Raw genomic sequence first — 11,409 nt, 5'->3', positions numbered from 1 at the left:
CTTTGGAACCTTTGATATGACTTTCTCTCTGCCTGGGTAGCTCACACTCCCACTGTTCTCCTCATCACCAAGCAGACTTCTAATCCTTCAGATGTCACTTGAAATGTCACTTCTGCCTGAAATCCTTTCTTGACTATTCCTCATGAGATTAGATAGGCACTGCCATCTTCCCTAAGAGCTCTCTACTTTTCTTTTATAACAACTTAAAAAGTCATTTAATTTACAAAAAAAAGTTATTTAAAATATACATAGTTTAAAATATTATTAAAAATTACTAAAATTAAAATATTATTTTAATAGATTATATCCTTCATGATGGTAGAAAGTTCTCTGTTATGATTACTGTACCATCCCCATCTCTCAGGCTATGCCTGCTAGCTGATGCTCAGCATATATTTGCAGAGTACTTACTGATCCCCTAACTCTAGTCAACAGGGTATTGCATTAACTCCATGTTAGGTCATACAATAATCTCCCAAAATAGGATAGGGCATTTCAAATCCTATAACCTGGAGATACATAAAGAACGTTTACCTAGAGTTAGGGAGGAACAGGTCTAAATAGGGTTTAATATTTAGGAACCCAGGACTGGCAATAAGACCACTACACATGTGGGCCAAAGGAGATAGTGGCCTATATTGGGAGGAATAAAGAAGTCTGTCAGTTTAAGGATATCAACTGTGTAACAGAAATTACTAGAACAAAGTACATTTTAGTTATTCCTGTAAGCAGGGTCTGAAGATTATGAAAAATGACTTGGGAGAGCAAACACAAAAGCCCTTAGAGAGCATGATGGAGACTTTCTAAATTATTTCACTAGGAATCCTGATAGGGGGACAAGTGAAATGCAAAATTCTTAATTAAATTGAACATGACAAGTTGAATTCTGTCTGCAAGTAGACGGAAAAGAATTGTAAAAGGCCACATGTGGTTACAAGTAATACAGAACCAAGACTCCCCAAAGACAAGAAGCCCTGTGTTAATCCTCTTTGTGGCTCCGAAAGGAGAGAGAAAAGATTAAGCCTCCTTGTGGAGATCATGTGATGACTTCCTGATCCCAGCCAGAGCCAGCATTTCCATGGAAACTTCTCTTCCTCTTCACACACACACTGCGAAGGCTACTACCTGCAAAGCTGCTCTGAGTCTCAAAAAAGTTGTATAGAGGAGCCTTGATGTTTTTCTAAACAATGAGACAAATTCTAGTAAAAAAAAAAAAAAAAGGAGAAAGCAGAGCAGTCTGAGCAGTCTGACATTTCAGTATCACCAGGATAGCGATGGCTTTCCCTAGAACCTCTCAGCTAAGGGTCCAAACACTGATGATTTCTTCAAAGGTTTCACTTTCTTTGCCTCGTTCTTTAGGTTCAGGGGACTATCCAGCTTTAGGTGTGGACCAGGGTAAGGAAGGAAACCTCAGAGGGACAACTTTGATTTGATTCTCATTTTGTCACTCTTCAGCTCATAAAAAAGGCTCATCTTAGTTTAAGCCACCGAGTGAGTCTTTAAGGCCCTCCGTGGATTGGTCCCAAGTTTAATTTTCTATAGTGTGGGGAGGCTTATCTGAATCTAATGCTTCAACTCAGGGAGATGAAACACAGTTCCCACCTCTACCCATTTCCCTTGCCTCAAGTGTGGACTCTATTGTCATTTGTCTTTCCAACTTATGCCCACCCTCTGAGATGTTACTCTGGGGGCACTCCCTTGATAACACTCACATACTATTATCCAAAATTATGCAATCCTTTCCAATATCCTCAGTTCACAAATGCATTTCTTCCGTAAAATGTTTGATGCACTTATTATTTGTGTTACTAATTTGAAAACTAACATAAGTGGTTAAAATTATATTTTTGGCCATGCATTTCAGTTGCTCTAGCTCACTATAGGCATAGAGAAAGAACTCCTGAAAGAATCGAGATGATCAAAATATATTTGTTGAATAAATATATTACTCCATTCACTCACTAAACTGAGAATTCCTTTGCATGAGTCACATTGCAAACAAATATTCAAACAAATTCCTAATTTCTAGAATTTATGGGTGAAATAATATGGCCACAGCATTAGAGAGAGAGAGAGACAGAGAGAGAAAAAGAGAGATCTTTGTAGTGGAATCTCCCCACAATGAAGCAGATAACCTAGATATTAAAATGGTCTATCCTTGGGAATAATCAGAAAATACATCAAGATAATCAAAGTATCAGAACAATTTTTTTTCCTGATACTTAGTATACAATATATAAACTGAAATGTAATCAGATATAAGGAATAATCTCCCAGCTGTGAAAAAAATCTGTCTGTAAAATTAGTTCTACAAATGTTGTCTCTGAGAAATATCCATCTTTTATCCAAAATCTCTAGCACTTCCTCACCTTTCTTAATAAGAGAAACTCTATTCCTGACACTGCTTCCCATTTGCAAATTCAAATTACCATCAATTTTATAGTCAATTAACTGGGTTTTCTTAGGTTATACATTATTATTATTAACTTTATTAATATTCTAACAATAAGAATTAAACTATTAATGATGAATAGTGTGTCTCACTTTAACATAGGCCTATCCCACTGGTGGGATACATGCCAACTCCAAAGAAAAGTTAGTCATGTGCTTTTCAGAAGATGAAAGCTTAAGATAAAGACTGATGTGCTTGATGCTGGAGGTGGAAGTGGTATTATATAGGTCTCAGCCAAGACATGTGATAGTCACTGTAGGGATAACTAGAAAGAAAAGTCTGTGCCTCTGATTAACCAGCTCAAGCAGATCTTGTGTGGACTGGAGGAAGAATGCTCCTGGCTCTTTTATACTGCCTGCTGTGGAGTTTTCAAATCTCCACTGGCCACTTCCCTCGAGCCTGTGCCTCTTCCAAGAACCTGATGGAGAAGGAATGCTGCCCACCATGGAAGGGTGATGGGAGTCCCTGTGGCCAGCTCTCAGGCCGGGGTTCCTGTCAGGACATCCTTCTGTCCAATGCACCATCTGGGCCTCAATTCCCCTTCACAGGGGTGGATGACCGGGAGTCTTGGCCCTCTGTCTTTTATAATAGGACCTGCCAGTGCTCCGGCAACTTCATGGGATTCAACTGTGGAAACTGCAAGTTTGGCTTTTCAGGACCAAACTGCACAGAGAGAAAATTCTTGGTGAGAAGAAACATCTTTGATTTCAGTGTCTCAGAGAAGAACAAATTTCTTGCCTACCTCAATTTAGCGAAGCATACTATCAGCCCAGACTATGTCATCCCCACAGGCACCTATGGCCAGATGAATAATGGATCGACACCCATGTTTAATGACATCAGCATTTATGACCTCTTTGTCTGGATGCATTATTATGTGTCAAGGGACACACTGCTCGGAGGGTCTGAAATCTGGAGAGACATTGATTTTGCCCATGAAGCACCAGGTTTTCTGCCTTGGCATAGACTACTTTTATTGCTGTGGGAACAAGAAATCCAGAAGCTGACAGAGGATGAGAACTTCACTATTCCATATTGGGATTGGCGGGATGCAGAAAACTGTGACATTTGCACAGATGAGTACATGGGAGGTCACCACCCAGCAAACCCTAACCTACTCAGCCCAGCATCATTCTTCTCCTCTTGGCAGGTAAGATGCACTGGACATACAATGTCAGAGCAGAAAGGAACCTTGGCAATCACTTCTTCAGGCAGGTCATTATAAATTTCCCTCCAGGCTTGCCCCACCTAGCATAGAAAAGGTATCTTGTTAAGAGCTCCCAGTGTATGTCATAATTTTCCTTTATGGCACACTTCAGATATTTGTGTGACTATTTGTCTAATTTCCTCTACTAGGTTTCTAAGCTGCAATGAACAATGAGTACTTGATTCATCACTGTATTTCACAGCACCTAGTATGGTTCCTGACAAATGGCAATACCTCCTTACATACTTGTGAATGAATAAATGAATGAATGAATGCATATTTAGATGACTAAGTAAACAAATGATCTAGGCCAGTGTTTCTGAATAATAAAATTATTATTCACAATAAAACTCATATGGTGTACAAATTAAAAATGCAAATTCCTACTCCTATTCCAGACCCATTGATCATAATCTTCAGCGGAAGGGTCCTGAAAAGGCATAATTTACTAAATGACTATGGTGATTATTGTCATCAAAAAAGTTTGGGGAATACTTATTGGATTAGATGTGTATTTTTTAATATTTGAGAATCCTAAAGTTCAAATAGGTAAATGAAAACAGCTAATATTCATTGAGCATGTAGCATGTGTGAGCCCTGCTGCAAGTGTTTTTGTGCATTAATTCATTTAATAGGCTTATTAACTTTGCCCCATTATAAAGGTATAAACTTTCATAAGATCACACAGGTGGCAAGCAGCGAAAATATTTGTTTTTGAACAGTCTGGCTGCATAACTGCTCTATGCTGTTTCCAAGGACATGACTGCTGTGATGGCTTTAGCTAAAGGATCTTGCCCATTCTGTCTCACTTTTCATGAAGCTGCAGAAGAAATTAGCTTTCTTCTTAAATACTCGCAAACTTTATATACAATGTAAGGGATTGCTACTTTGAAATTGAAGTCCTATTTCTCCTATTCTGAATTTTTCATTATGAATTAGAGACAAAGTGTAACCAAAGAAATATGTGTTTAATTATTTATCATTTTAAAACCATAAAGGAAGAAGGAATGCTTTTATGCCTGTCTTCCAGAAATTTCTAATGCAGCACTTTTGGCTAGCAATGCTTTATGAAATTAAGCCCAATATTCGAATGGGATGGGAAGAATAGTTCACTTGATGCCTCTTACTCTTCAGTTTTGAAATATAGGTGCCTCCCCCTCCTAGGTTCACATACCTTCCAAATGGAGCCTATTGAAGCTTGTTGGAAAATGGCCACTGTATAATTTCTAGTGTCATGCATGTAAGCTGTTTACCAAGAGTAAGGAGTATATTTGTGCAGGAAGGGCTAGAAAAAATTTACTTGAAAAAAGTCTATTTCAATAAGCCTTAAGACCTCCCACGTTCATCTATAAAGTGCAAAACTTTCATCTAGCTTTCACATTCTCTGTCACCGCTGAAAATACTGCCAAGCTGGGATGTAGGATTTTCAGTCAGTTATAATGCTTTCCTTAACTGTATAGCTTCACTTGACCCAGAAAGGCTGGAGGATTATCTAAATTATAACAAAAAAAAATTACAACAATCAAACTGAAGCTTGATAGATAGATGCAAATTAATATTTAATTATATGAGGTGTATACTACCCAGATGATACCCAGAATTATATTTATATTGTTTTTTACAATAATTTATTGATTATTAAGTGGATTTTTTTCTTTTTATGATTGTGGCCAGTTTTATCAGTTTCTAAAGAAAATTTTTGGGTCTAGTGTGTAAGCACCGGATTGAAATTATTACCATATTAACTACAACCTTGTTCCATGTTTTTAAAATAAAATTAGGGTATAGAGTGGATAACAAGACCAACTGGGGAAAAAAAAAGCAAACCACAATTTAAACAAGAAAGGAGACCATTTAAAGGTGAACATTTGGGGTCCACTTACTGTGTCTAAGTAGTGTCAAGAGATAATCAGTGGCAGAGATGATGGTAAAATTCAGCTCCATTGGCTGTTTTCATTTCTTTACACGGCCTCTCTGGTTACAGAGTCCATCAAAAATTAAGATCAGTTGCTTATATTGATTTAATTCAGCAGTTTTCAGTGTGAAAATCACCTAGGGAGCTTTTTAAAAACTTTTAAAAAATAAAACACTTGTAAAAGGTCTGCCCACCTTCTTTTTTTTATTTTTTAAAATTGATTTTTTATTTTATTTACTTTTTATTCATTTATATTTTCTCCCACCAACTTCTTGCAGAGAAATTCAGATTCAGGTGGTTCGCTGTGAAGTGCGGGCACCTGTATTTTTATAATAAAACTTCCTCAGGTGATTCTAATATGCAGCCAGAGCTAAGAATCACTGATTTAATGATTTTGGAGATTGTTTTGGTATCTGTTTACTTTCCCTTTACAAAAACACAAATTCTGTAATAAACACACCATTAACTTGAATGCTTTTGCCTAAATTGAATGCTCAAATTAAGAACTAGACTATTTTGTGTGAGATGAAATCTGAATAGCTTCCAGACTAAGTTCATTAATACCTTCCAAATTAGCTAGGCTGATAGCTCCTCTCATACAAAGACTTCATTTTTTTTAATTAGTTTCAGATATCTTTTCAGCTGACACAAAAATGGAGTTTTAGAGATTTGATAACATTTATCAACTGAGCAGAGAGAACGTCAATGGTATCTAGTACAGTGCCCCCATTTTATAAAAGAAGATAAAGAGGGCTAAAAATGGTAGAATGATGTGTCCAAGTTCACACATCTGAGGATAAAAACCAAGTGGCTCTAACTCCAAGCTATTTAGATCAACCATGTTGTTCCCTATTTATAAGTATCCATTTAGACTCAGAAGGGGTGGAACAAACCACTAATTTGTGGATGTACAATTTGACATGTAGTCATTTTGACTCCCTTAAAATTCGTTTGCCCCAGACAACATGGGCAGACACAGTGATGGATTCCTTTTCATTTAGTCATAATGAAAATATTCTATTAGACTTTTATGGATCCACCTCCCTTACTCAGGTAGAATTTGACCCTCTCCCTTGGTGCCATAATTACATTTTTTATAGATTTATATCATAGAATATATAATTTTCAGTACATATTATGGTTTTCAAATCTGTCTCTGTATACCAGATTGTTAGCCACTCCTAGGTAGAGATCATTTCTAAATATTACTAGATCCACAGAGCCCAGACCATAATATATACATGAAACAGGCTCTATAAATACATGCTGAATTGAACAAAATTTGACAGCAGAGAAATGTTAGCTCCAGTGCTAACATAGATTAAAAATTAAACTCTGCATGGGTGGATTTCTAGGACCTTAGACGACACTTTTTAATGCATGGCATTTTCCCCAATGCCAAGGACACAACAATGTCAATAGCAGCCACTTACTCAAATTCAGGGATAAGAGATTTTGTGCATTCAAGAAAAAAAGGAAGAATACAATAAAGAAGATCAAGCAAGTTACAACATAGCTGTTATTTAAATGAGATTAAGACTATTTACTTGGCAGAGTTTTCTATCAAATAAGATACACTTTATAAGATAAAATCAGATAATTAATGTTAGTTTTCTGAGAAAGTTTACATTCACAGTTCATGTGTTCTGTTTGTTCATTTATTTGTTTGTTTAATGTCAAAAGCTTTTGAAGTAGAGGCCATGTTTGCCATCAATTAAAATAGTCCATTATTTTTGGAGGTGGAGGTTGCTTAATAACATTTAAGTACAAAATACCCATACTCAACACAATTAGATCCATGTTATACAACCAACAGATAAGCTGGTCATTAAAACAAAAGGGATATTAGGAATAGCTGTCATGATGAATCAAAAGAAAGTGTAAAAAACATTTCCCAGCTGATAGACATGAGCAAATTGTGGTCAGGGAATTCACTCATCAGCTGAAAAGCACATAATAGGGAAGCAAACTGTGGGAAGAAAAAAAAAGTCACATTTCAGCAGAAAGTCATGGGTTTTGGGTAACCATGACAACAGCTCAGTGAAATAACAGCTTCTCTTTTTTCTTTATGAAAAAGATTCTGTGGAATGTCATATGGTTTACATTCTTCCCAGATAAATCTCTAATGCCATAACAGAATCTTTGCTTCTGAAAGCTTTTAATAGCTGACACTTTATTACTATTTCTTTAAATTTAAGAGAAAACTATATAGGTTCATCTGTTTCTTCTTTCTATCTCCCTTTTTATCCTTTGACTTGGGGCACTTGATTTTTTTTCCCCTTGTGCATGTTATAAGTCACTTGTGTTGACATAGAAAAAGAACAAAGTTGTTGTTAGAAGACCTAGGCTCAAATTCTACCTCTGCCACTTATCAGATGACATTGGATAAGTTATTTAAAATCTTTGACCTTTGGTTTTTCTTAAGAGAAAAAAAAATGAGATGCAGTTGTCATATAAGTTTCTTTTTTATGTTAGTGTGAGGACTAAATGGAATAAAAGCAGAATAATGTAGAAGAAAGGATACATATCGACATGAATTTTGAGGCACATCAACATGAATTTGAGTGGACTTTTGTAACTTAGCCACAAGACCCTAAGCAAATTGCTTAACTATTCTGAGACATATTTCCTCTAAAATTGGAATAATATAGCTTAAAACATTACTCTGAAGGAATTCAGTGAAATTTGTTCCTGCAAAATGACTTGTTTAGTATCTGACATATATTTGAGTTTCATGTGTGGAAAGAATTAGTATATTTTTAAATGATATATCAAAGTTATCAATTATAATAATGACTATTTGAACAGTATTATAGACCTAGGATTAAAAATGATTTGGTGTCTGTCCAATGCTCTTGTATTCAGTGATAATTATATTAGTTGTCATTTTTAAACACTACACCTGGCACTATATTAAATGCTTTACATATATTATATTATTTGATAAATTGTTATAATCCCAATTTATACATGAAAAACTTAATACTCAGAACTTAGGTAACTTGCCCAAGGTCACATAGCTAATAGGGTCAATATTGGAAAGCATATTTTTCTGGCTATAGTCTTCATGATCATAATCACAGTGCTAACAATTTCTCGTTCTCTGTCTCCTCTTCCATGTCAAATATAAAGACAATGGTTTGGGGTTAAGATTTTCAAATTATTTCTGGAACCAGAGTAGATTTCTTCCTTGTTGCTAATACCTCCAGTCATCTGAACACTTAGTCACCTGGCAGTTGGCATTTCAGCAAAAATAGTTTCATTCAAACCTCTGTAATTTAACCGAGTCTGCTGTAGGAGTCTTTTAGGCAGCAGGATCTTTTGAAAATATCCTGAGATTTATTATTCAAAGAGGAATGAAAATTATTTCATCTACGTACCTGCTGTGGTGTCTAGTTAATCAAAATTATAAAGGCATCCAACATATTCAATTTAGTGCAAAAGTTAGGTTAGTCTGATTCAACCATTCCTGTGCTATTAATAGGTGGTAATAAATGTAGTGGATATAGCTTTGAAATCTGGGGACTGTGTTTTAGTGCTCTGTTTTTGACTCCAAACATCATATGACCTTAAGAGAAGTCAACCAAAAGTTCTAGCTCTCAATTACACATGAATAAAAGGATTAAAGAATGTCTTGAAGTAAAAGGAGAACTAGAAACTGAAAATTTTTGAGTCAGGAACTATTTGTTAAAGAGTTTCTTTTTTTCATATATCATAGTACAGTTAAACAAATTGAGACTTACCAAGTCTAAAAAATATATTCATTGTCACATTGCTAGTAAGTAAATGAGCCAGAATTGTAGGCTGCATCTACTTGAACCTGGAGCCCAGTTTTTTTCTGCCATGCAATGGTTCAATTCTTAAATTATTTCTTAGTGACCAAAAATTAAAAGTAGCTTCTCTAAGATTTTCTTGTCTAACACAGTAGCAGCCATCCTTCTATGTGTGTTTGTAAGTACACTATGATGTTTGCACAATGACAAAATTGTCTAACGGTGCATTTCTAAACATGTCCCTGTCATTAAGCAATGTATAACTGTATTAATCTAATAATTAGAAATCTAAGGATGTTAATCAGGAATTCCAACCTTTCTACTTTCTCCTCTTGACTCAGAGGTGGTGGCAATTTCTTTAACACAAATGTGTTTTGTACAGATTATCTGTAGCCGACTGGAGGAATACAACAGCCGTCAGGCTTTATGCAATGGAACTCAGGAGGGACCGTTACTACGCAATCCTGGAAACCATGACAAAGCCAGGACCCCAAGGCTCCCCTCTTCAGCTGATGTGGAATTTTGCCTGAGTTTGACCCAGTATGAGTCTGGTTCCATGGATAAAACTGCCAATTTCAGCTTTAGAAACACACTGGAAGGTAATCTCTTTTTTTTCACTCAGTCATTATTTTTTTTTTCTAAATTCATGTTTATAGTCTCTTATCCAAAATTCTGGGCCCAGAGGTATTTGGAAATCCAGAATTTTCTGAATTGAGTAAGGATATGTGTTTTGTATATCTATATTGACAATAACCCTAGCAGACTCTGGGCAGCACTTCATAATACAACACATTAATAATGTTTCAGAGAAATATATGAATATAACCACCCCGGGAATAAACAGAGACAATAGACAGCCCAATGGTGAATAAAGTCAAGTTTTTTCCACTAGGAGAGTATCGATGCAAAACAAAATAATTCAATTTTCAGAGCTTTCTGTATTGTAAAATTATAGATATAGGACTATGGACCTATAGTATTTTCCTAAATTTTAGTGTGTGAAACAAGTCCATTCTTTTAACTATAATAAAGACACAACTCATATGTCAGGTCAAGCTTCTATCCTATTATCCCTCAAGATTTCCTTGATTCATCAGAGATTCCTTCTCATAGTCTTCTCTAACTCCTAGTTATTTCTCATACAAATTTCTCAATCTTGCTTGTATCTTTCATTCAACATCTGTTCATTCTTCTCTGCTCAGAGCTGACTCAATCACAAAACCTATCCCATTCACCTCAATTTGCACTGGGGAAATAAACTCACACCAACCAAAACAACACAAAAACAAAAACACTCAAGTCACAAATAAAACAGGAGGTTTGGAAGGCCTAGGGAGCTAATTTGTGGCAAGGCAGACAACTCAAAATTTAACACTAGACATCCTACCTCCTAAAAGTCCTTTGGCAGCCTACCATGCAGACAAACTTTTCTCTCTGTTGTAATCCTTTTTGCCTTAATTTTTTTTTCTTTTTGTTGTTTTAGACCCTAACTTTTCTTGATCTACTATACTGAGCAGTTTTACTGTCTCATTCATTTCTCTGTTTTACTCCAAACCATAATCTCAAGGTCTTATCCCGAGAATCAAGTTAAGCAACGAGAGTCCCATTCTGAAGAGGAAGGAATTCTGTTTGCCATCTATTAAAATAGAAATTATGGGCCGGGCACAGTGGCTCATGCCTGTAATCCTAGCACTCTGGGAGGCTGAGGCAGGTAGATCATTTGAGCTCAGGAGTTCGAGACCAGCCTGAGCAAGAGCGAGACCCCAACTCCGCTAAAAATAGAAAGAAATTATATAGACAACTAAAAATATATACATAAAAAATTAGCCAGACATGGTGGCAGTCTGTAGTCCCAGCCACTGGGGAGGCTGAGGCAGGAGGATCGCTTGAGCCCAGGAGTTTTAGGTTACTGTGAGCTAGGCTGACGCCACTCACTCTAGTCCAGGCAACAGAGTGAGACTCTGTCTCAAAAAAAAAAAAAAAAGAAATTATGTTTATCCTTATACAGAAATATTAATGATTAACTTTTTAAAGTAATCACTATGTGCAAGGCATTGTGCCA

At 36.1% G+C, this 11,409-nt stretch overlaps 1 protein-coding gene across 1 annotated transcript in view; it reads left to right on the top strand.

Moving 5' to 3' along the window:
- The first annotated feature begins 2,319 nt into the window (after positions 1–2,319).
- The window catches only part of TYR (tyrosinase), a 77,852-nt gene continuing 68,762 nt past the window's right edge, over positions 2,320–11,409 (top strand). Inside the window, exons 1-2 of the mRNA XM_045557156.1 lie at positions 2,320–3,602; positions 9,730–9,946. Coding sequence (XP_045413112.1) covers positions 2,784–3,602; positions 9,730–9,946 — 1,036 coding nt within the window. The 5' untranslated portion in view covers positions 2,320–2,783. The remainder of the gene's footprint in view (positions 3,603–9,729; positions 9,947–11,409) is intronic.

Source organism: Lemur catta, chromosome 7 (genome assembly GCF_020740605.2).
Source record: "Lemur catta isolate mLemCat1 chromosome 7, mLemCat1.pri, whole genome shotgun sequence".
Taxonomy (NCBI): domain Eukaryota; kingdom Metazoa; phylum Chordata; class Mammalia; order Primates; family Lemuridae; genus Lemur; species Lemur catta.
Note: the sequence above shows the minus strand (reverse complement) of the source record. Positions and strands in the feature narration are given on the sequence as shown.